The 26852-nt window shown below is 37.6% G+C and overlaps 1 protein-coding gene across 2 annotated transcripts in view; it reads left to right on the top strand.

Moving 5' to 3' along the window:
* aifm1 (apoptosis inducing factor mitochondrion associated 1) overlaps nt 1-26295 on the top strand; it is a 49011-nt gene extending 22716 nt beyond the window's left edge. For both annotated transcript variants that reach the window (XM_072594694.1, XM_072594693.1), the window contains exons 5-17: nt 745-863; nt 1895-2025; nt 5412-5502; nt 5831-5915; nt 7417-7493; nt 11949-12057; nt 13498-13605; nt 15026-15114; nt 15236-15376; nt 19303-19445; nt 19575-19699; nt 20652-20848; nt 25995-26295. In XM_072594694.1, the coding sequence (XP_072450795.1) occupies nt 745-863; nt 1895-2025; nt 5412-5502; nt 5831-5915; nt 7417-7493; nt 11949-12057; nt 13498-13605; nt 15026-15114; nt 15236-15376; nt 19303-19445; nt 19575-19699; nt 20652-20848; nt 25995-26066 (1487 nt within the window). In that variant the 3' untranslated portion in view covers nt 26067-26295. The remainder of the gene's footprint in view (nt 1-744; nt 864-1894; nt 2026-5411; nt 5503-5830; nt 5916-7416; nt 7494-11948; nt 12058-13497; nt 13606-15025; nt 15115-15235; nt 15377-19302; nt 19446-19574; nt 19700-20651; nt 20849-25994) is intronic.
* Nucleotides 26296-26852: the final 557 nt, after the last annotated feature.

Here is a 26852-nt window from a genome sequence, read left to right as displayed (position 1 = left end):
TTGATGAAAAGTTCAGTGTCATTTGTTCCTGATTGGTTTTCTGTGCAATTTATTTGCCCTGTTAACTGTAGGAGAGCAAATGATGATGACAAGCGAAATAATTCAATACAGATACCTCAATTATCCGAATATTGGATTAACTGGCGAGATTGCAAGGTCCCGATGCTTGGTTAAATTGTTATCTGGCATTCGATTATCCAGAATTCAATTGACTGAACAAAATATTCCCTGCCCATGTCCTTCGGATAATCAAGATTCCTCTGTAAATGCTTCAGTTTAAAAAAAATCTAGTTAAGGCCCTTTTGCAGAAAGATATTGCCACTTTTCTAATTGTTTAGGCTTGTAAACATGAAGATGATGTTTCCAAGAAGCACTTTTGAGATAGTAATTGTAAACAATTGATGAAATACATGCTTTTTTGAGCAAAGTATGTTATTTGCAGTTTTCATGATTGCTGCTTGATACAATTTCTACCTATTCTGTTTGTTAATGTAACATTACATAAGGTGTGTACTGACCCGTTGCCAAATCCATTAGAAATAACATTCGTGGCAATGAGTAGCCACTTTGTAGTTTTGAATATGTTGTCACCTGAAGACATTCCTGGAGATGCAAATTTTACCTATTGATTGGTAAATTTACTTATTTGTTTGAGGTTTTGATACGATCATTGTTAATGCTGGATCCTGTGCAGATTGAATTTTGTTAATAAAGATGTTCCTTCCTTTCTGACAACATCAACAGTTGTGCCAGTCAGTTCTCGGCCTGACATCCCATCACATGCTCCTTATCTTCTGATCGGTGGTGGAACTGCTTCATTTGCAGCAGCTAGATCTATCCGTGCACGAGATCCTGGAGCAAGGGTTGGTAATGATTCACTTTTCATTAGACATTTGTCTAATTAAATGCACATTTGGATGTCTGCATTCCATAATGTTTAGGTGATTAAGGCAGTCCTCAGGAGAGTGCCACTTTCAATGTGCGCTATAGTAGCAGGGCAGAAAGTGGTGACCTGCAGTTGATTTCAGGACCTGCTCTTACAGAAGGGAACATCACCTGGCCTTGTGGTTCCTGATTGCTGTTCAGTGACACCTTCTGTAGGCCAATGCATTAAAATGTCAGTTGAAGACTGGATCGTTTTTCCTACAGTTGACTATCAGGTTGATATTGTGTTCTTCAGGATCATACAGAGAGAATAGATATTTGAGCTAAGTATTGAAACTTGGTTAGTACCAGTGAGGCTTTATTTCCAAGAAGGATGCATTGCTTTGAGAAGTAGAAGGGAGAAATAAATCATGTACAGTAGCCTGAACAATGATGTATTCTCAATTTATAGCAGCAAATTTAATTCTGTTATATTTCCTCAAAAAAATATGTATCCCTCTTGCAACCTGCCCTTCCACTTTTTCTTTTGAGGGAATTTGCAAATTTGGCTACAGTAGATTTGCTTACTCCAAGTCATTAATATATATTGTAAACAGTTACAAGTTCAGTACTGATCTCTGTGGAACCACACTAGTCACAGGTCACCAACATTTTAAAGTACTTAATATTGATTCTTTGTTTCACCAGAAGAAAATGTAGGACAGGAATTAAAGCTGAATATGAGATGAGGACGTAAGCATCTTATTATAGCATACCATCTGACTCATCTTGAGAGTCTGTCAGGTACTTTGGCAAGACATAGAGGTGATAGAATCGAAAATGAACTTCAGTTGATGAAATAGAAAATTAGCGCAGAATCTCATTTGGCTAAGAACTAAAAAGCTTCTTCCCATCTGTGTTGTATTGCTGTCTTGTTTGACAACCAAGACAGCAAGTGTCTAACAGCATTCTAATGGGGTATAGTCGCAATCTAGATTTTTAAATGCTTGATATTTTCTATACATTTCAGGTCCTGATTGTTTCAGAAGAACCAGATTTGCCTTATATGCGGCCACCACTTTCAAAAGAGCTGTGGTTTTCTGATGACTCCAGTGTACCAGAAACATTGAGATTTAAGCAGTGGAATGGAAAAGAGAGAAGGTAGGCATTTGACGTTGTTGAAACTAAGTCACTTTTTTGGTGCATCTTTTCTGTTCCAACTTTACAATGCAAAGTCCTCTCACCTTTTTGAAATATTGTGAACAGCTTTGAGCCCCATATCTAAGGAAAGAAATGCTGGCAATGGAGGGCGTCCAGAGGAGGTTTGCAAAAATGATCCCAGGGATGAAGGGCTAGTCATATGAGGAGCGGTTGAGTCTGTACTCTATCGAGTTCAGAAGGATGAGGGGGAATCTGATCGAAATACTGAGAGGCCTGGATAGAATGGATGCAGAGAAGATATTTCTAGGAGTTGCAGAAACTAGGACAGGAGAGCATTACCTTCAGAGTGAAGAATTGACCCTTAAGAACTGAGATGGGGAAGAATTTCTTCAGCTAATGAGTAATTAATCTGTGGAACTCATTGTCACAGAGGGCTGTGGAGGACAATTATTGAGTGTATTTAAGACAGACAGGTAAGTTCTTGATTAATAAGGGGATCAAGGGTAAACAGGAGAAAAGGTTCGAGAAACACATCAGCCATGATTGTATGGTGGATGGCCAAATGGCCTAATTCTGTTCCTATAATCTTATGGTCTAACAATAAGGATTTTTGATTTCTACGTTTCTCATCTTTCCAAAAAAGCGTTTTGGAGAGAACACTGAGCAATGGGCCTCCTTTTCCTTCTTTTTGGAATGACAATTAAGTGAGATAAAATACATCTGAGGAAAATGTCAAATCTTTTTCACAAAATTTACTTCGCATTTTCTTCTTCTACGGTACATCACTACTTATTTACAAGAGACAGAAGGATCATTCTTGACCATTGAGCACCCCTTCAAAACCAGTTTTTGTAGCCAAATTGACCAGATTATGCACAGGCAACAAATACATAGAAAAGCAAACTTAGATGATGGGTTCAAAGTATGCTATCTTAGTTTGCAAATGACACAAAGATAGTCAGAAAAGTATGTTGAGAAAAAGACATGGCGTTTACAAATGGATTGGTTGAGTGATTAAGCAAAAATCTGACAAGTGGTGTGTAATGTGGGAAAAATTGAAGTTGTTCACTTTGGCAGGAAGAGTGAAAAAGCAAATGGGAAACGACTGCAGAAGTCCAAGATATAATGGGATCTAGCTGTTTTGATGTACGTGTCAGACAAAGTTAATATTCAGATACAGCAAGCAATTATGGCTGAGGAATATTGTCTGTTGTTATAAGAGCAATTGAACATGAAAGTATGTCCTTCAGTTATACAGGGCTTTAGTGAGACCAAACCTTGAAGATTGCACAATTTTGGTGTCCTTATTTAAGGATGTAAGTCTGTTGGAAGTGACTTAATGATGTTTAGCTAGAGTGATACTTGGAATGACTAGGTTGTCTAATGAGGAGACAAACTGATTTATTTCCGTTGGAGTTTAGAAGATGGAAGGGTGACTTAATTAAAGTGTATACGATCCTGACTTTTCTTAACAAGGATATTTGAAAGGATATTTCTTGTAGGTGTATTCAGAATTAGGGGCACTGTTTTTAAATTAGGCATTATCTTTTTAGAACAGATGAGAATTTTTTTCTGAGAGTTATGCAAAGTTAGAACTCTGCCTCAGAAGATTATGGAGCTAGGGTCATTGATATTTTTAAGGCAGAGGTAGATTTTTGTTCGACAATGGAACGAAAGTTTACTGACGGTAAATGGGACACAGAATTCAAAACTCAAACAGATCAGTCGTGATCTTATTGAATGGCTGAATTTCCTTATTCTGCTTGTAATTTGTATAACATATCCGTATTTTATCAGCAGAAAACCGAAAATGGCGTATACAGAGGAACCTTGATTATCTGAAGGACATGGGTGTGAAGAATTCTGTTTGATTAATGGAATGCTGAACAACATAGTTTAATCAAGATTGGGATCTTGTGATCTTGCCGAATAATCCTGTATTCGGATTATCGCATATGGGATAATCGAGGTTCCTCTGTACAAAAACAGTGAAATACATTTTAGAAAAGTGATGCTAAAAAGTTCCTGCAGTAAAGCTGCCAATTAGGATCATAGCTTCATGCTGAAGATCAGTAGAAGTTCGCTAAAATGGTGAATTTAAGTATTTTAACCATGGGTCACTTAATTAGTGAGATAAACATTAGAGAATAAAGCTAGTAAAACATGAGTGTTCCTATTTGCACTAAAAATTCAAATGTTGTAATTTCATCCTTTTTGTATTTACAGTGCAATTGTATCCAGTATTTAATAAGATGGTGCGGTCATATAGTTAGTAAGCTTAGTGATGGTGTGTTGAAATATTAAATTGGAAGACCAACTGCTGAGAGTGTGTTCATTATACAAAGACACAATTTGTACATACTGGCACTTGAGGGACTTAACATACAAAGGCTAGACTTGAGCCTCTAATTAAGGAATTTAAGCCAGAGCACACCTTGCATTTTGTATTTTCTTAAGTCATCTGCCTGGCAGGTAACCAGTCTTGGGTGTTCTGAATTTCAATGCTGTTTAGTGTCACCATTTTTAAAATGTTGCTTGCTTTGTTACTCTCTGTATTTCACATTTACCACATTGCCTCCAAAACTAGATTAAATGTCTCTGAAACCAACTAATTATGTAATTGGAATAATTGAATTCAAATATCCCCACATATTTCACCCTGCATCTAAAATTTTGTGAAATACGTAGAGGTTAAGGTGCTGCAAATCAATAGGATAATCAAAATACAGTACAAAGGTAGCAAGAATTACAGGTCATTTTCATATAGCAGGTGTTTCATTAACGCAAATTCGCTATAATGTGATTGATGAATTGGGGATACTGCTTCTTTAAAAGCATGAACTTTTAAAGCTTGTATTGGTCAAAATATGATTCCGACCCCATTAGTTTAAATGGTGCTGCTTTTACCCGATTTTCTTATAGCGCACGAGAATGGAACTACTCCGTTATAGCAGAATTGTTAATCTACCAAAGAGAAATACAGAACAACCTCGGTTATCCGAATGGCAGTTATCTGAATTTCAGATTATCCTAACAAGATCTCTCAAGGTTCCATAAAAACGTTATCCTTATCAGAGTATTCAGTTCTATGAACGAAATACTGCTACCTGTTTCGTTTGGATAATCGAGGTTGTTCTGTAAATACATTTAAGTGGCTACAAAATCATTAAAGGCCATGCATTCAGATTCCTAGCTTCTTCTTGGGATGTTAGGCACAAGATTGACTGAAATGTTTTTCTCCACTATCTAGAGATGTTGCATGAATGCTTTTGTACCTAGTAACAGAAAGTTTAAATTAAAGGCCCTGATTTTTAAGTTGGAACGTTACTTCTCAGTTTCAAAAGATGTAAGAAGAACATAGTTAATCTGCCATCTTCATTTTACAGCATTTTCTTCCAGCCCCCATCTTTCTATGTCAGTCCTCAAGACTTGCCTTTTGTGGAAAACGGAGGAGTGGCTGTATTGACTAGCAGAAAAGTGAGTCCAAAATCAAAAGATTGTACCAGCTTATTATCTGAGTTTGTAATTAAAAATGGTGGAGATGCTCCATAATTTTCTATAATTCGATAAGCACTTGCTTAGTTTTAGAAAGGGTTTGTCTCAGGAATTGCATGTTCTTGCACTTGATAGAAATGTTAACAGGACATTCCATTTCTCATTTTGTTTTAGTGAACTTGCTCTGACATTGGAATAGTCGTTTTCTTGATACCATATGAAGTCAAGCTCGGGTTTAAAAAAGAAAATTTTGTGTGGGAGGCTTTTTTTAATTTCAAGATTTATATGCACTCTACATTTGCATCTCTAGGTCTTGCACATGGATGTCCGAGGGAATAAAGTAAGATTGGACAATGGTTCCGAAATTGCTTACGATAAATGTTTGATTGCAACAGGTAAATGTTTCTTTTTAATCATACATGACCCTTTTGAATTTAATTTATGACCATATCTGAGCTGCATATTTATTGCAATTTATATTTGTAAATTTAAGTAATTTGTGTTTCAGTATTAAGCACAAGTAAGCTATGGTGGAAACACTTTTATGGATTTCATATATTGTGAACAGGAAATAACTTTAGAAACTATGGTGCAAAACAAGCTAATTTTGTTTTCTTTGGCCAGTGTTTTATTTTTCAGATGTGCAACTTAGGCCATAATATTCTTTCTCAGGTTCAATGCACAAAGGGAGGAGAATTACACAGTTCCATAAACCCAACCTGTCAATATAGTCACCTGGACACCCCTTATTTTCAATCTGGGGAAGCAGGTTGGGTTAAGATTCCAGAAGCCCAAACAAGCCTCCTGCTCCTATTCACCCACTTATTACCATCCTTCAAGAGGAAGTGACTTACCCAGTGTGACCCAGGATCACATTCTTAGAGGATTACATAGGGTTACTTTGACTCTTCAGGAAGGTGGCCTGGTTTTCAAAACGAATCCACAAAGTTTCGAACTGCTCATGACCGCTGTTAAATGATCAGCTGTTTCCTCAAAACATGCATGTGCAAAACCTGTCCTGACTCCACTCCTGGATTAGTGGTGCTGGAAGAGCACAGCAGTTCAGGCAGCATTCAACGAGCAGCGAAATCGACGTTTCGGGCAAAAGCCCTTCATCAGGAATAAAGGCAGTGAGCCTGAAGCATGGAGAGATAAGCTAGAGGAGGGTGGGGGTGGGGAGAGAGTAGCATAGAGTACAATGGGTGAGTGGGGGAGGAGATGAAGGTGATAGGTCAAGGAGGAGAGGGTGGAGTGGATAGGTGGAAAAGAAGATAGGCAGGTCGGACAAGTCAAGGAGACAGTAACTGAGCTGGAAGTTTGAAACTAGGATGACCTGGGAGTTGCAGTGGGAGAGGGACTCCCTCCACTCCTGCCCTAGTAATAATAGGAAGTACTGTTTTCAGAAGTGGGACTTAGGATTTTGGTCTTATTACCACAACTGAGTCTCTCATGCCTAAAATTTGGGCTTTAATTTTTCTTAGTCATAGTCACAGAGTCAAACATTATGGAAACAGACCCTTTGATCCAACCAGTCCATGCCAAACTTAATCCCAAACTAAACTAGTTCCACCTCTCTGCTCCTGGCCCATATCCCTACAAACCTTTCCTATTCATGTATCTATCCAAATGTCTTTTAAATGTTGTAATTACGCCTGCATCTCTGTCTACCTTGCCCCACAGTACTCCTACAATCATATAGTGCAAGCTCAAGAGCTCAGTGAGTGACAATTACAAGGGGGAAGCCCACAACCCACTGACTTTATAGTATGCCACTTCTGTTTCACTATTGCTGTGTGAACATTTTTAAAAAATGATTTGAAGAACTTTTGCTTAAATTTGTTCTTCCTCCTCCCCTTTCTCTCTCTCTCTTATTCAACCTTCTCCTTCTGTCCCCAGGTGGTACTCCACGTAACCTTCCAGCACTTGAAAGAGCAGGAGAAGAGGTGCAAAAGCGAACAACTCTATTCAGAAAGGTATAATATTACTTCTGTGAGTTTGCCACAAACCCTGGTTCAATTTTTGTAGATTTTCTTTTTCATTCTCCTAGCACTTAAACTGCAACTCATAGTCGTAGACAAGGTTTTGAAAATAGGACAGGAGCATTCCACTTTCAGTGCTTGAATTGTATGAAATTAGCTGATTGAGGGAGAGTAGTAGAAATGCTACTCAATGCCCCTCAATTATGGGTGGGTAAATTATCTGGATTCGAATTCTGATTGTAACCAGTGATCCTGCGTGCGTTTGAACAGTTATCCACATCTAAAGGAGGGTCTGATGCTGTCCAGAGTCAAATAGGTTATTAATGCTTCCTGTCTGGCTGCTCACAGAGCTAATTAGGGGACATATTGAGAATGCCAACCCTTTATGGAATGTAAGAGATTCAGAATGATAAAACAATCGGACATTTCAACATGCTGCTCAACTCAGCTACATTGTTTGATCCCAGCAGACATGTTGTCCAGTCATTTTGTTCATTGCAATTTTACTTTATTAACTTGGATTATATCTCATTGCAGTACAAGATAGATATGATCTATAGGCTGATTCAGGACAATTACTAAGTTAACATGGAATATTTAAACAAAGGAAATCCCTAAATGCAAACAATTTAAAAAAAGAAACTCAGCTACACCAGGAATAAAAAGTTGAAAATGTTTATTTTTATGTTTTATTCTTATTTTAGATATTAATTGTAAAGGTTCAGTTTGTCTTTCTACAAGGTTCTAGCTCATGACAATTTCGCTTTTTAGTTTTCTTAATTAATTAACTGAGATATATCAATTCTTCTAGCCAGGCCTAATGACTTGCATTATAATGCTCAAGCTCTATTTTAGTTTGTAGTAAAAATAGGCAATGAATTTTGATCTCCTAACTTAGTTACATTTCTTTCACAAACAGCAAATCTAAAAGATAGCTGATTTTACAATGCAATTATGGTTTTCCAATCTTAATTCAGTAATACCTACCCAACACCAATACATCATCATAAGAATGTATACTGCAAATTCTATTTGACCAACCTCTATTGCTGGTGCACTACTTGTAGTAGGTTATTTCACCATATCTTTGCTGCAAACATTCTCCTTTCTCTCCACCTGTCCTGAATGTATTGAACAATCATGTGCTGATGTGCTGATTCACAGTTATGAGACACTCTCTTAATATATCTTGCTGAGTATTTGTGAGCTTAAAAAAAATGCTTGTTTTCCAATAAGTGCATACTTTTCCTCATCCAATGTTTATGTGCACAATGCTTGGCATAATTTATTTCCTTTTCCTCCATCCCATCCACCTTTTCTAAACCTTGAGTCTCTGAGTCTAGTTGTAAAAATGTAGCATTCGTATACTTTTGACTTGTACAGTAAACATTTGGCCAAGGATTGAATGGAATTAATTTAACTTTGCACCTCTGTAGCTAAACAAGTCTGATGCTAACTAGCTAAGCCATCAGCCAAGTTAGCAAGCAAGCATAAACTCCCTTGATGTTAGATGAAATGTTCTCACATGCAGCACAGCTCTCAGTTTCAGGAAATGTTGCTACTTGTGCAGTGAGGTTTTGGTAGAGCTAGCAATGTAGGTAAAACAAACCAAGACCGAGAGAAAGCAGGAGCATGACATTAACATAGAGGATAAGCCATGATCATTATTGAATGGCGGAGCAGGCTTTTAACATCTAATGGCCTACTCCTCCTGGTTTCTCTTGCTATGTAAAGTGTAAAAATTTGAAACATCATTATTGGATTTCAGTTCCACTAGTCATAATTAAATAAAAAGTGTATAAGATAGAACATCTAATCCAGTTCAATGTATGATTACCTTTCCAAGTTCATAGTGACTGCAAACATTCCTGCACTTGCAAATGATAGCCAGCATGCATGCACTGGAAACTGAAGGATGTTAGCCTGCTGGATGTTTTTCTTTGCTCCCATAGTTCATCTCAAAATCTTTGGTTGGCTGTGTACTACCATTAATTTGTGAGGCCTGAGTGAATGTAGTCTACTCTGTCACTATAAAGCCAGTGAACTTCAATTAAACTTAGCAATTAAACTTGTTCAATATGATATAGCTGAGACATTGTTAGATGATTGTAAAGTAATTTATAAATTCATGCTATGGGGGTGTAAGAAGCAACTTTGCTACCTGTACAAAATACATTGCATCCTTGCAGTAGCTAATTATTGATCATAAATTGTCCATTACATTCCATTAGCTGTCTACTAACTGAGGACTTAAGAAAGGGAGCTACTTGAGACAGTGGATTCAGATAGGGCGTTCAAGTTACAACCAAAGGAGATGGAGGAAGATTTACAGATATTAAGTCGAAGTAAGGGAGGAAATATTACAAGAAATTTTGGTATGTTCAAAGTTAGCCCTTGAATGTGAACTGATTTGCTGGGTATGGGACTTAAAATCATGAATAACCCCAAGCAGAAAGCAAACAAAAGCAAAAAGCTGGTTTTGCCTTAAATTTCAGATGGAAATAAAATCCAGTCCACTGGAGCACACCATAAAACCTATCCCAGTTTGAAGCAAAATCAGTTTTTCTCTATAAATCTTGTTGAATTTTCAAAATGGACCACAAACTGTATTATGTTGAATAATGAGACTCCTGTTTGCTGAAAAATCTCATAAACCATAAAGTGATTTCTAAAATCCCAAGCCGACTTGTTTGCTTTATATTATATGTGACAACAATATTGCCATTCATTCTTATGTAAGGTTGTCTGGAGGAATGATTTCAAAGTCCAGTGGCGAACGTGATGTAGAATATTTGATGCAAGTCTAGCTGACTAATTAAATTCAAAAACAGAATATTTCATCTAGTGTTTAGTTTTGTTTGACAGAAGGGAAAGCGAGCTTAGTACAATGATGGAAAAACAAATTATAATAGTGCATTTAGAATTCTTGATAATAACATGAACATTTTTATGGGCAGGGTAATTCCAAGAAAGTGGACAACAAACAAAAATCATATTATGCTCTTATACTACGAGAGGTCTCTTAACAATAGATTACTTAAGCCTGAAAACACATACTATGCTTTAATTCAAAAGGTTTGGAAATAAAGCTATAATTTGTATTTCGTAATTTAATTTAATGTGGTAAAAGTTGTTAGAAAAAATAAATTAAATATGAAATAATGCTGACTGTATTGTTATATATGTTCATGAAGTGTATTGTGAGCAATGTCTCCTCTACTTGATACAAAATTCATAGACTGCATCATAGAGATGATTCTGACTCGTGGTGCAAACACTCAAATTGAATAACTGTCCTTGGCATTGAAAATAAATCAACTGTTGTCTCCACACATCTGCTATCTGTTTTGTTCATTGGCTTTTCAAAGGCTGGGTAATAAGTCAGAGCTAGCATAATTCAGGGAAAATGAATATTAATACCCTTATCTTTAGTCTTGTCAACTGTTTCTATGCTTTGTATAAGGATCTCCAGTTGATATTTCTTGAACTATTTGGATCAGTTATATTCATTCAATTCCTGCATATAGATGCGATAAAGCATTTTGTTGCAATCTAAACAATAATTAATCATTTTGTTGGCAGTTTTTAAACATGTAATGTTATACTTATTACCTAAAAATAAAATTGCTTGGGGGTGGTAGTCAATTTTTATTTTAGTAATTAAAGGTCAGAGGATTTTTTTACAGTAATATTTCTATTGTTTAAATTTAACTGCTATTACCATTAACTTTCTGTGGCTTGACAATGGGATTCTGAGAAGAGATTCTAAAATCCAAATTCCAAATATAACCACTAACTCCCGACCTCATCGTAATTTGACCGAATGGCCAGAGAACACAATTTGCTTTAACTGGTTTTCTTTGGGAGAAACAGAATTATACTTGGAAATCTTGAGAGTACAAAGTTACTTGAACAAATTGTCATAAAATTGAGGAAATCATTTGAAATATTTAGTACAAAGTCAATTAGGCCCCATTAGTGAAGGCTAAAACTGCATTAGAATTTTTTAAAAATTTGCACTTGAAAGAGTGAAGCAATGAATAGAAAATGTTTTCAAGTGTTTAAAACCACAGACATGTTCAGGAAGAGAGAAACTTAGCAGGAGACCGAGACAGGTCTTGTATCCTTCCAATTTCAAATGAAAGAAAGTCTTTTCCACCTACAGCATACATGAAGCAACTATTCCAATCCAGTTCCTAATAGTTCCCAGTAATTGGCATTGAATTAGTGTGATATTTCATCATATGGATGGCTTTTGTACAAAACACAAATTAAATTGCCAAGTTACTATGAGTCGGGATTAGTACAGTTCTTGAACTAGCATCAAACTTATGCTGTGACCTGGAGCATACTAAATAGTGTTTGGGACTTTTCTTTGATTATATGTTCTTTGCAGAAGAAATCCATAGAAACCAGTTTCTCTAATGTTGACTTCAAATCCTCTTGCAGATAGAAGATTTTAAATCATTGGAGAAGATTTCAAGAAATGTGGGGTCTATTGTTATTATTGGTGGTGGATTCCTGGGTAGCGAATTGGCCTGTGCTTTGGGAAGACGTGGTATGTTTTCTTTTAGTTTATTATCATGAACAATTGAGTAGAATGGCCTATATTCTCTGGTGTTTAGAAGTGTTTCCAATTTTTAAGGGGGTGTGACAGCAAAATGCTGAGAGACACTTACCCCTACCTGGAGAGTCTAGAATGAGGGAGATCAAAGAGATTGACTATTTAGGACTGAGGTGAGAAATTTCTTTTCTCTAAAGTTTGAAGGTTTTTGACATTCTATATGCAGAGGATGTTGAATTCTCGGTTGATAAATATATTAAAGGTGGATATTGACAGATTTTAGACACAAATGGGGTCGGGGAATTTGGAAGTGAAGGAGGAAAATTAGATGAGAAGTGAATAAAATTCATCTGTGACATTGAATCACAACAGGCTTGATATGTCCTCCTGTTGATATTTCTTATCAGATTGAGGGCTAGATTTTTTGTACGTTCATAGCAGATGGATTGGAAACCTAGTCGAGAATGTACTTGTACTATGTTCTTGCAAGGCATGTTTCTATCTGTCTCTGATAGGTAAGTAGCATTTGTGGAGGAAATGTTATTAAGCTTTGGGGAAAATCAGGATATGTTATTAATTTACTAGATACTTTTTGAAGTTGCATCAGTTTAAGTAAATGTGGTCTGGTCTGAAAACTATATTGTATTTCATACATCAGCTGCTTTTGGATTAATAACTAAAATCTATATATTTGTTAAACTAAATATGGATTTCAATTGAAACAGCTGGTAAATATAAGCATATGCTAGACTGAAGATAACCTCAAAGTTTACACACATTAACTGCTGACATGTTATCTTTACTGACGTGAGCACTTAATGGTAGCTCTCCCGATAGTGCTTTGGGTTCAACCAAACAGACATTCTGCCCCATTGTGTGCTTGAGTTGCTGATCTCACCTGAGATCACCATCTCTTTGCCTTGATTTGACTCTATACCAGTGGAATAAGATTTGGGAGAAAAACTGGCCAGGTTTAGAGCATGAGTCAAGATTAGTGTGGTGCTGGAAAAGCACGGCAGGTCAGGCAACATCCGAGGAGCAGGAAATTTGATATTTCAGGTTTAGAGCATGCTGAATGAATGGATGACTACTGACGTTCTCTGTCTTGGTCACAAGTATAGAATGGCCAAATTAGTGAGAGATTTTGTACATTTCATCGAGAGTAGCACATATGTCATGGGACCTTCGGGAGGGAAAAGAGGTCTGTTAAGCATAACAATGCTTGGCTAATCTGTCCTTCTAGTCAACAGATACTAATACATTTGTGTCCACCATGTGTCAGATGTCTCAATTAACAATTTTTTGTGTGTTTGCAAATCTGAAGCTTTTTAAATAGTTGTCCAGTGATGATTAGCAAGCATTAAATGAATAAAGACTTACCTCCTTATCTAATAATGTTATAGTTTCTTTTAACTGTAATATGATAAATTACAGCAAGGAATACAGAACTGGAGGTGATTCAGCTATTTCCAGAGAAAGGAAACATGGGCAAAATTCTCCCTGAATACCTTAGCAACTGGACAACTGAGAAAGTAAGAAAAGGTAAATATTCCTGTTTACTTTTTGTAGAATCTAATTTTGCAGGATTTAGTTGGCAGAGGGCATTAAACTCTGAAACTTTGTTTCTCGGTGTATTACAAGTAAAGCATACTTGCAATTTCTGTGAAGTTTTGGCTAATATTAAAGAGATAACAGTAAACAAATCCCTATATATATAATCATATTTTAAATCTTGTGAATGTTTAAGAATCAATATGACAAGGGGAAATTACTTTTATTTACCATTGATGGGAAAATCCTATCTCTCTCCCCTTTTGTGTTTTCTTCTTCCCATCAAAGATTTTGTTTTGCCGATTACTTCAGATTAAATTGTTTCATTCAGCATAGATGTATCGTGTTCTGTTTTGTGTCACACCGTATAATAACATATTTTGGATCATTACTCTTTTGGATTTGTATTATTACAAGCTTTCTGGTAGGGGTTAAGCAAAAAAACAGTCTTCTTTAAAGTTAGCTTTAAGTAAATTGCAGGAACAGGATCACATCATTTCATTTATCTAATCAGTGTCACTATTCAGTTAGATATGACCAATTTCTTATTAGTGTGTCAGCTTGTAGCTCAGTTCATAGCACTCTTCCCTCTGAGTCAGAATGTTATGGATTAAATTTGCACCCTAGAGATGAACATACAGATTTAGACTGATAGTGTGACGCTGGAAAACACAGCAGGTCAGGTGGCATCGACAAACAGGAGAATTGATGTTTCTAGAATTCCTAATGAAGGGCTTATGCCAAAACATCAACTCTTGCTCCTCAGATGCTGCCTGACCTGCTGTGTTTTCCCAGCGCCACACTTTTTGACTCTGGTCTCCAGCTTCTGCAGTCCTCACTCTTCCAGATGTAGACTAATACTCCAGTACAGTAGCAAGAGGGTGTTATGTTTCGGCTAACAGATCAAGTTGAGGCCCTGGCTGCTCTCGGGTGTCCTACGACAAATCCCTCAACAAACTTCCCTGAAACAGAGGTTTTTATCCTATTCTTTGAGTTTTGGTGAAGTTGCATATGGAGGGTATTGTATCACATTGGTGTCTTGTGTCCTGTAGATAGTGGACAGGCTTTGATGGGTCAGAAGGTCAGTTATTTGCTATAGAATTTCTAGCCTTTGACCTGCTCTTGTACTGCGGTATTTTTGTGGCTACAATTATAATTCCCCAGGATGCTGATAGTGGGAGATTTACTGATGGTAATGTTGCTGAATATCAAGAGGTGGTGGTTAGATTTTTTTTGTTAAAAATGGTCATCACTTGTGTTGTCCGAATATTATTTGAAACATAATTTGCATGGTATGAACTTAATAGTCTCTTTCTCTCATTCAGTGAACCACTATGTACAAAACCTTTTCTTGATTAATATAGATCAGAAATACTGCAACGGTTATATAACAAGATTCTTTTTTCTTCAGAGGGTGTTAATGTCATGCCCAATACAGTTGTGAAATCTGCAAAATATCAAGATAACAAAGTTATTCTGAAACTTAAGGATGGGCAAATAGTGAGTATTCTTAACATAAATTTGCAAGTCCATAAATGTGCAGTATTTAAAAAGTATTTCAGTCTTGTTGATCAAAGGTCCAGTTAAACTACCTTCAGTTGCTTTGCTGTCCTGTTTGCAGATAAAGACTGATCATGTTGTTGCAGCGGTGGGTCTTGAGCCTAGTGTGGAATTAGCAAAGTCAGCAAGGATGGAGGTGGACTCAGACTTGGGTGGATTTAGAGTAAATGCAGAATTGCAAGCACGTTCAAATATTTGGGTGGTGAGTATATTGACCATAACCTTTTGGAAACTGATTTTTAAAAGCTATAGAGTCATAGAGATGTACAGCATGGAAACAGACCCTTCGGTCCAACCCATCCATGCCGACCACATATCCCAACCTAGTCTAGTCCCACCTGCTAGCACCCAGCCCATATCCCTCCAAACCCTTACCATTCACTTACCCATTCAAATGCCTTTTAAATGCTGCAATTGTACCAGCCTCCATAACTTCCTCTGGCAGCTCATTCCATACATGTACCACCTTCTGTGTGAAAAAGTTGCGCTTAGGTCTCTTTTATATCTTTTCCCTCTCACCCTAAACCTATGCCCTCTAGTTCTGGACTTCCCCAGCCCAGGGAAAAGACTTTGTCGATTTATCCTCTATAAGGTCACCCCTCAGCCTCCGACGCTGCAGGGAAAACAGCCCCAGCCTGTTTAGCCTCTCCCTACAGCTCAGATCCTGCAACCCTGGCAACATTCTTGTAGATCTTTTCTGAACCCTTTCAAGTTTCACAACATCTTTCTGATAGGAAGGAGACCAGAATTGCATGCAATATTCCAACAGTGGCCTGACCAATGTCCTGTAGAACTGCAACATGACCCCAGGGAAAAGACTTTGCCTATTTACCCTGTCCATGCCCCTCATGATTTTGTAAACCTCTATAAGGTCACCCCTCAACCTCAGACACTCCAGGGAAAACAGCCCCAGCCTGTTCAGCCTCTCCCTGTAACTCAAATCCTCCAACCCCGGCAACATCCTTATCAAAATTTTCAAGTTTCACACCATCTTTCCGATAGGAAGGAGACCGGAATTGCACACGATATTCCAACAGTGGCCTAACCAATGTCCTATACAGCTGCAACATGACCTCCCAATTCCTGTACTCAATACACTGACCAATAAAAGAAAGCATACCAAATGCCGCCTTCACTATCCTATCTACATATGACTCCACTTTTAAGGATCTATGAACCTGCACTCCAAGGTCTCTTTGTTCAGCGACACTCCCTAGGACCTTACCATTAAGTGTATAAGTCCTTCTAAGATGTGCTTTCCCAAAATGCAGCACCTCGCATTTATCTGAATTAAACTCCATCTGCCACTTCTCAGCACATTGGCCCATCAGCCCACCCTAACAGGAATATACTTTCTCTGGATTCTCGTTATCTCATTCTTGAAGGTTTCCCGTTTTCCAGTCGTCCCTTTACCGGTTAACATCTGCCCCTAATCAGCTTTTGCAAGTTCTTGCCTAATACCGTCAAAATTAGTCTTTCTCTAATTTAGAACTTCAACTTTTAAATTTGGTCTATCCTTTTTCATCACGATTTTAAAACGAATAGAATTATTTTCGTTGGCCCCAAAGTGCTCCCCCACTGACACCTCAGTCACCTGCCCTGCCTTATTTCACAAGAGTAGGTCAAGTTTTGCACTTTCTCTAGTAGGTACATCCACATACTAATTCAGAAAATTTTCTTATACACACTTAACAAATTCCTCTCCATCTAAACCCTTAACACTATGGCAGTCCCAGTCTATGTTTAGAAAGTTAAAATCCCCTACCATAACGACCCTATTATTCTTACAGATAGCTGAGATCTGCTTACAAGTTTGTTTCTCAATTTCCCTCTGACTATTGGGGGGTTTAATAATACAATCCCAATAAGGTGATCATCCCTTTCTTATTTCTCAGTTCCACCCTGGATGTATTTCCAGGAATATCCTCCCTCAGCACAGCTGTAATACTATCCCTTATCAAAAATACCATTCCCCCTCCTGTCTTGCCTCACTTTCTATCCTTCCTGTAGCATTTGTATCCTGGAACATTAAGCTGCCAGTCCTGCCCCTCCCTGAGCCATGTTTCTGTAATTGCGATGATATCCCAGTCCCATGTTCCTAACCATGCCCTGAGTTATCTGTCTTCCCCGTTAGACCCCTTGCATTGAAATAAATGCAGTTTAATTTATTAGTCCTACCTTGACCCTGCCTGTCCTGACTGTTTGACTCTTCTGTTCTCAACTGTAGTAGTCTCAGATTGATCTCTTTCCTCACTATCTCCCAGGGTAAATTCTCCCGAGCAGCTCTTAGCAAATCTCCCTGCCAGTATATTAGTCCCCTTCCAATTTAGGTGCAATCCATCCTTCTTGTACGGTCACTTCTACCCCAAAAGAGATTCCAATGATCCAAAAATGTGAATCCTTCTCCCATACACCAGCTTCTCAGCCATGCATCCATCTGCTCTATCCTCCTATTCCTGCCCTTACTAGCTCGTAGCAGTGGGTGTATTCCAGATATTACTACTCTCGAGGACCTTTTTTTTTCAATTCCTGCCTAACTCTCTGTAATCACACTTCAGAATCTCAACCTTTTCCTTTACTATGTCGTTGGCTTCAATGTGGACAGTGACCTCTTACTGGTCCCTCTCCCCCTTGAGAACATTCTGCACCCTCTCTGAGATACCCTTAATCCAGGGAAGCAATACACCATTCTGATTTTTTGCTGCTGGCCACAGAAACGTCTGTCTGTACGTCGGACTAGAGAGTCCCCTAACTCAATTGATCTCTTGGAAGCCGACGTACCCCTTGTTGCCAGTCTCAATACCAGAAACTTGGCTGTTTGTGCTACGTTCCCCTGAGAATCCATCACCCCCTACATTTCAAACAGGTATGCTGTTTTGGAAAATGAGGATAGCCACAGAACACACCTACACTAGGTGCCTACCTCTCTTACCTTTCCTGGAGTTAACCCATCTATGTGACTGTATCTGAAACTTTCCCCCCTTCCTAAAGCTGCCATCCATCACTGTTGCTGTTGCAAATTTCTCATTGCTTCTAACTGTCTCTCCAACTGATCCATTCGATCTGATAAGATTCGCAACCAACAGCATTTATTGCAGATATAATCCGCAGTAACCCTTAAACTCTCTTTAAACTCCCACATCTGACAAGAAGCACATATCACTGTATTAAAGGCCATTTTTTGCTCCTTCACAATCTACAGACCCAGAAAATAACACCGTCTTATTCCTCTTCAATACACTGCCCCAGGTTAGATTAATAGTTATGGCTTCTGTTTTAAGTTCAATCAAGAGACCCATCTCAAAAAACATATAGTCAAGAAAAATCCACTCTACTAACTCCTGTAGACTTTCCGTAGGCCACTTAAAACCATTAACTTATCTGATTCTGTGTTGTGAACTTCACCCAAACAGTTCCTCCAAGATCAATTGTGAATTTCACTGTTTGTTAATTTTCCCAGACGCACTCTGATGTCCAGCGATACATGAATTCAAACTGCAACGGGAGTACTGTGCGGGTTCAGTCTGGTGTCAGTTTCTTTCTGTGTCTCTCCCTCTCTCTCTCTCTCTCTCTCTCTCTCTCTCTCTCTCCTGCACTGACCTCACCATGTGCTTCCTTTGTCTGGTCTTCTCCCTTTTAAAACTGCTGTTGTTTTGAGTTTTTTTTCCAACATTCCAAAACAATGCAACAGCATATAAAACAGTAATTGCTGCTCCTGGAATTTGAGGAAATCACCTCCAGCACCTAAACCACCTCAGAAAAGGAGCAGCTGTTATACAGCCAAAAATTTTTCCTGTCCTCCATCTTGAATTACCTAGAATCATTCATATTTTGAAAATACATCATTATTGGCTTGTATTGTTTCAGAGTAGAGATGTCAAAATGTGAAAGTATGATCTATGTTTTATGTAATTTATTTATATATAATCTCTATTATTTTCCTTAGCAAGTTGTTTTAATTTCAGGTAAAGATAAATTTAGGTAAAGTTGTGAAATTGAGCACTAATGCCAACGTTTTCCACTTATGAAGTATGCAAATATTAAATTCAATCTTTCAGAGGTAAATTGTGCATGGCCTTCTTAACAAAACATGTAATGTTTATTTTGAGTTTTCTTTATGTTCTGCAGGCTGGAGATGCAGCTTGTTTCTATGATGTTAAATTAGGAAGGAGGCGTGTGGAACACCATGACCATGCTGTTGTGAGTGGCAGGTTGGCTGGTGAGAACATGACTGGAGCTGCAAAGCCTTACTGGCATCAGTCAATGTTTTGGTATGAATTGGCTTTGTATCTAGTTTCAGTACATTTCTTAAAGTAATGGCGTCAAAGGTTCATACTAACCAATTTTGTAACAATAATGTAACATGTTTTTCCAGGTCTAACTAATTGTTTCTTTTATAGGAGTGACTTAGGGCCTGATGTAGGATATGAAGCTATTGGTATTGTAGACAGTAGTTTACCTACTGTGGGAGTATTTGCTAAGGGAACTGCTAAGGACACCCCTAGAGCTGTGACACAAGAATCTGGTAATTACAGAATTTTTTTTCTTAGAAACAAATGTATGGCACAATTGATGTGTGATCAGCTTCTGTTTGTATTGTTTGTGTTTTCATATGTCCAATGTTTTATCATTCTATAATTGGATTAAATATTTTTCTTTTCTTTAAACAAACTAATGCTGTATTGAAATGACATTAGAATTGATGGTTCATTCTTATTTAATATCTTTCAAAAGTCTGCAACTTTTTGAAATAAGTTGCCTTTGAAGTGTTTGACCTGAATTTAAATATACAGTGTGACAGAAAACAGACAGGAGCGGAATGGATGCCCTGCTGAATTGACTTCAGCAGAATGGAAAATCAGGTTAGGCATATAACATCCACTTTCATTCACTGGAAAGAAAATAACTAGACCTGAGACGACCTGTTGCTAAAATTTAAACACCAGAACAAACCTATCCTTGTTATTATCTAGTAGGATCTACAGAAATCCAAATGGTTTGAGGAAACAGATGATGGTAATGTGTTAATTATAATGGATAATGGGTGAGCAGTTGACTGTCTGTCTGTATGGGGAACAATTATTCATCGTGTTTGGAATTTGTGGTGTCTGAACTGGAAATAGAAATGACTGAAACGTATATGACTGGACTGTATCTAACCAGTGTTTTAGTTGTGATGTTTAACAATCCTCGCTCCCTGCTGTTTGCTGTATTAGCTGATGATAAGGTTTTAGTAAAGATGCTGTTAGTGGTCATATTACTCCAAGACAGAGAGATTGCAAATCTCCAGGATTCTGGTTGTTAATAACTAATCAGTGGTTGTTGCTGTATAGGGTATACGTTTCTGTAGATTGCATATGAAATTGCAATGGAACGTACCCTATGTGATTGGAACATTAGCGACTCATTAAGCAGTTTCTTTCCTCCATTCAGATCGTCTTAACCATGATTGTTTTATGTTTTGTTCTTGAATGCAGGGACAGGAATCCGTTCAGAAAGTGAAACCGAAGAAGTAGCCACTTCTGTAAATGTATCTGCTGGTGCTGCTTCTTCAGCTCATCCACCTCAGGAAGGGGAAGACTATGGAAAAGGTGTCATCTTCTATTTGAGAGAGAAAGTGATTGTGGGAATTCTGTTGTGGAATATCTTTAATAGGATGCCGATTGCCAGAAAGGTTAGTTGCACATTATTACGTTGCATGTTTTGTGTTGAAACAAACTATTTGGTCTAATTAGATTGCACTGGTATTTTTGGCCCACATCCTACTCCTAATTCTCACCCTATCAATGTATCTTTCTATTGCTTTCTAAATTATGGACTTAACTAGTACCCCTTTTAAATACATTTGTACAAATTGTCTCAACCATTCCAGGTAGGAGCAAGTTCCACATTCTAAGTCACATTTTTGGGGGGGAGCCAGGGTGGGGTAGTTGAAGAGTTTCTTCTGAATTCCGTGCTGGATTTGTGATTTTTTTTTATTTGTAGTCTCTAGTTTTAGATTCCCCACAAGTGCAAAATTCTTATCTGTCACAACCATGTTTATAATTTTAAAGATCTCTATTAGATTATCCTTCTCTCCTACAGAGAAGAGACAGACTGACTGACTGTTTAGTTGCAATTCTTTTTAACTGCACTAATTTAGCTGCCTAGTGAAGTACAGGCACCAAGCAACTTTTTTGGCTCTGGAGCCATTGTAATTGCATTTTAATGATCTACAGTAATCCTACCAGTGCATTTACTCAATTATTTATATTCTTTAAATTAATATAAGCAAATTGTAAATTCATAACAAGGCCCTTTTTATTGCTTGGGTTTGCAATGCAAGCTTAAATCAAAACTTTTACTGGGGAGAATGAAGGACTCAAATTCTTCCACTCCAACTTCTGTCCTCCCTAAGGCACAAAGTACAGAGCCAACTGGGGTATTGATTGTGAACATGGTACAATGCCCTCCACTTTTGCGAGCTTCAAAGTCAACCATATCATCGTACTTATAATAAGCAAAAGAACTGCAGATGCTGGTAATCTGAAACAAAAACCGAAATATCTGGAGAAACTCGACAGATCTGCCAGCATCTGTAGAGAGAAAACGGAGTTAACTTTTCTGGCACAGTTCTGAAGAAGGGTCACTGAACCCAAAACATTAACTCTGTTTTTCCCTCCATAGATGCTCAGACCTGCTGAGTTTCTCCAGCAATTTCTGCTTTTGTTTCATCATCTCGAGACTTTGTCCAGGTCCATTGGACTCTTTTTTTTCCTCAGTCTCCCAACTTTTACCTGTCTGCCTGCCTGACAATGCCCAGGCATCTCCAGCAATGGTTTCTTACTCATATTTTTTCTTTACCACCTTTGCATTCTCTTAAGGATCTGTTCTTGAACCTCATCCACATCACTTCCTTATCTATTTTCTGGAACAGGAATTTAGGTGTATTCTAAGTTTCCACATAAGGAAGAAAGATTGTGCTTCTCCAAATTCCTTCACTTGTTGGTTTAGAATTTTTGCTTTGGACACAATTGTGAAATTGTGCACAAAATTGATTAATTTAGGTAAAGTTCTTCTGCATAATGACCAGTATAAAATCTGCAAAGAACTAGTGCAACTTGTTAACATGATGCTATTGCTCCTTTTTCTATATTTAAAAAACACCTCCGTGTATTTAAAAATGGTAACGATGCAGAATAATATGTTTGCCAGACATAAGTATTTGTTTTCATTAGTGTATCCAGCCTAAGATTTATGAACAACCTTGTCAAAAATCATTGAAAATGTCTTATACATTTTGCTGAACCATTTCATGGTTTCAGTTTGTGATGCAGCGTGATCCCGAGAGCATTGGTTTAATTTGTGCACCAGCTGAGGTTATCACAAAAGATTCTCCTTCTCAACTTCTTCCCTCGCCTAAGACACGGTGCCCCTCAGACAACCGGTGATGGTTTAACCTACCTCTCATGACAGACCAGCCCCATGGTCTGGTAATTAAAGTATTTCCATTGGTCCTAACGCACTTGAAAAAATGAACCAGACCAGTTGATGGATTTTTATAAAACTAAATTGGGGTGGCAAAATGAATCCTAACCAGTGTAATTGATGGTAGAAAATATGAAAAGAGTGATTTCTTTTCATATGGCGGTTTTCAGATGGTTTCATCTGCAATGCTCAAATATGCAGAAACTTTCTATGCAGTTTTGTGTTGGTCTCAACCTTCTCCAGCTAATGCTATCCCTTTGCCTGTCAGTAATTCCATTTCTGTCCCTATTCACTGCTTCATGTTGACCCAGACTATTCAGAACCACAGAATCCTATTTCATCTGAAGGTGAGCTTCCAAATCTATATTTTAACAGCAATGTGTTCATTTTTAAAGCTACTTTCAATATAGAAAGACCACCCCATCAAGATAGAAATAAATAAGATGAGAAGAACACGAGGTGACCTCACTTAAGCATACAAGATTCTTGTGGGTTGAGAGGGTGGATGCAGGGTGGTTGTTTCCCCTTTTGGGAAAGTCTTAGGACTAGAAGCTCAAAATAAAAGGTTGCCCATTTAAGACAGGTGAGGAGGAATTTCTTTTCTGGGTAGGGAATCTGTGGAATTCTTTACCAAGAGGACTGTAGATACTCCATCATTACGTCTATTGAAGGGTGAGAGAGGCAGACTTCTTATCAATAAAGGAATCGAGGCAGAAAAATAGAGTTCAGAATTAGCAGATCAGCTATGACTTCATTAGATAGCAGAGCAGACTCAAAGGGCTGAATGGTCTACTACTTCAACCAATGGTCTTGTAGCTCTTATCTAAAAGCGGAGAACCTACTAAGAGGGTTGTTAAAGATCTTGATTTTATGGTGGGTTCAAGGGACAGAGATAGAGGTGAAGAGATTGAGCAAAGGAATTCCAGAGCACGAGTTTTGGATAGATCCCAATGGCAGAGGGAAAAAGGAATGTTGTAAAAGAGACCGAAGTTGAGAGAGTTTGTAGGACTTGAGACCTCTTGAAGAAAGGGAGGGGAGTGTGGTTTAAACACAAGGATAAAAACCATAAAGGTGAGATATTGTTGTTGAGTACCATTATAGTCAACAAGAGTAAGGATGCTTGGCAAATCAGTCTAATTGTGGGATAGATTACAGACAGCAGAGTTTGAGGTGGTAATGAGATGGAAGGATAGGAATCCAGCAAGAAAAGCTTGCAGGCATTCATTCTGAAAATGACTCCCACATCTCAGGATTTCTTGACCATTCTTCCAGTTTTATTAATACCCAAAAAAAGTATGTTCTCACAGTATACGTTTTTGATCTCCCCTCGTAATTTCTGCTGCTTGGTCTAAGTCGCTGTGAACAACCCAGAGACGTTTTCTACATCACAAAGACAATGCTATTTGATTTTGTTAAAGTCTCTGTTCACTTCATTCTTCAAAACTTTAAGTGTCCCTTTGTCATCTAGGGCTAAAGAGCTGAAAAACTAGCAGCTTCTAAAAGTTTGTCTATTGTACAAAATATGGAGCCAGTTAAATGTTAGAATGGAACTGCTGAGTTTCAAAATGCATTGCTTTTCATTCTCGTTTATGTTAATTAGACAATATAATTTGTTGAAGGCGTTCATGGTTTAAATGACTATACCTATATTAGTAATTTGCCCCAGCTCCACCCCAAATCCCTCTGCGGAAAAAACACTTGCATTTGTAAAGTGCTTTTCATGACCACTAGACATCTCATTAGTGCTTTACAGCAAATAAAGAACTTAGAAATGTGTCACTGTTGTAGGAATCGCAACGGTCAGTTCACACACCAATTTTCCGACAAACAATGTCATAATGAAGAATCTTTTTTTTTGAATTGATAGATTAACATTTACTTGAACACCAGTGTTAACTCGCTGCTCTTCCAAACAGTGCCATGGAATCTTACATCCATCCCAGTAGACAATTGGTGCCTTCATTTGATGTCTCCTCCGAAAAATGGTACCTCTGATAATACTGTGGTAGTTCTCTGTTGGGTCAGGATAGATTTTTATGCTTAAACGCTGAAGTGAGACTTGAATCCGAACCTTATGACTCAGGCAACAGGGCTCCTATCTGAGCCACAGCTGACACACCTACCCCTGCCAAGTATATTTCTGTTGAAATGCTTTTAAATGCTCAGCTCCTTAAATATACACCAAAAGCATTAAAGTCTTTGCATGCAGCACTGTTTATTTGAACAACTACTTCAATGTGTGAAGCTATTTATTGGGAAATGTTGGCTCATTTCTGTGAAGCTCGCTCTGGGATGTTCATTTTTATTGTTATTGTTACTGCAGTACTGCAAAAAATCCCTAACTAAGAATGCACAATTTGCTTAAGGCTTTTGGACAGTAGCTGACTGATGCAAAATTGAAATCAAACAGAAAAACTTCACAATCTTAATTTGACAGCAGAGTAAAACACATATCAAATTAATCAAATTTCTACCACATTTTTTCTCCACGGTGAATTTCCTAGTCTAATCCCACCAGGAGCATAAAGTTATATAAAGCCGTTCATGATTTTGATGTCCTGACATGCTGTGCCGTGCTGCCGCTCATGTAATTTGGCTCCACACAGCAGCTAATTCATGAACTTGTTCACAGTAAGTGAATAAACTGTATTTATTGAGCCATATTCAGCCATTCAGGGACTAATAGTTAATAATGTGGCTGCAACCTGTAGGATGGATGGCAGGAGGAGTATTTAAACAGTAGATCAGTAGGAAAAAGAGGAATTCTCTGGTGTTTATTAAGCACATTAATTTAATTTCAGTATTACATGTTAATAAAACTTTCTGACGCTTGTAACTTAATATTCTAATCGGATTTGTTCATGTTACTGTGTATTAAAAGCTTAGAATTGCTTCATAATAAAAGCAGAACTGAGCAACTGTGGTGAAAAATTACATGGAACTTTTTAAAGTTCCAGTCAAAAAAAGTGTTTTCTGTTCATGGATCATGGAATTATCTTGATCAGTTAATTAATTGCCACAGTAGCAAGATCCTGCTTCATATTCACATTTCTCCACACACATTCTCCTCTGTCACTGTGTCTTCCAGGAGACAATTTAGAATCATATTGGTAGAAACTTTAGGGACAATTCTCCTATACAAATTTCATACCATATCGGAGATGGTCTTGGGTCCAAGACTACTCAGTCCAGGCCACCAGTGGTTTGCCACATTGGAATCTGATGATCAGAGTGTACACTTTTGGTGGAGGAAGTGTACGGTGCAGTGGGGAAACTCAAAGGAAGGCGTTTTAACACAATACTGAAAATGCCTAATGAATCCCTTTTATAAATTTGCTTTTTTTTTTCCATAGGTCATTAAGGATGGTGAAGAACATGATGACCTCAATGAAATTGCGAAGTTGTTCAACATTCATGAAGATTAGAATACCCAAAGTTTAACTGTGTATATAAGAGTCTAGATTTTTTTAAAATTGTAAACATTCTTTCATGCAGGAAATCAAGAGCTTGAATTTTCAGAGGAAGAAAGTAATATTTTGTGAACTTTCCCATCATCTACAATTTGACCAAGTAAACATTTGTACCATGTGCACACAGTGATCAAGATTTTCTGAACTAAATATTAAATGTAAAAAACGACATTTTGAAAGCATATTTCCATTTAAATTTTTCATGATTTTTTTGTTGTTGAGTTATGTTCTTAGCTCATGTACCGATGTGACAAGTCAGCTCAGATTTAAAGCTTTAAGTTCCACATCAGTTTCAGATTGATAATTCAAAACAGGCAGGAATAATTGGACATGGAGTCTATCTTGTTGATGAGTCAATTAATACATAAAATTGTGGGGAGTTTCATAGAAGCAGCATCCAAGCTCTGAGTGCAGATCACCTAGTTTCCCCTAAGCGTTATGAAAAGCTCCTAAAAGTATGCAGAAGACAACCTGAAAAAAAAAGAACATTACCATGGGTAAAAGATTTCTGTCAATATAACTGTCAGTTTCTTCATGGAAAAGGCTAAGTTTTGCAGAAACAAAATCCTTTATGTTGCTGTGTCTCATCACTTCAGGCCTTTTTCCCTTAAGAACTGCTTCACTGATTTATGAACAGTGACCATATTATTTTCATTTCTAATAGCTCAAACCAGTTCTCCAAAACTTCATTATCTTACAACATATTGAAGTACTTTAGGGCATCAAAATTTGAAAAGAGAA

This window comes from Chiloscyllium punctatum, chromosome 25 (genome assembly GCF_047496795.1).
Source record: "Chiloscyllium punctatum isolate Juve2018m chromosome 25, sChiPun1.3, whole genome shotgun sequence".
NCBI classification, from domain to species: domain Eukaryota; kingdom Metazoa; phylum Chordata; class Chondrichthyes; order Orectolobiformes; family Hemiscylliidae; genus Chiloscyllium; species Chiloscyllium punctatum.
Note: the sequence above shows the minus strand (reverse complement) of the source record. Positions and strands in the feature narration are given on the sequence as shown.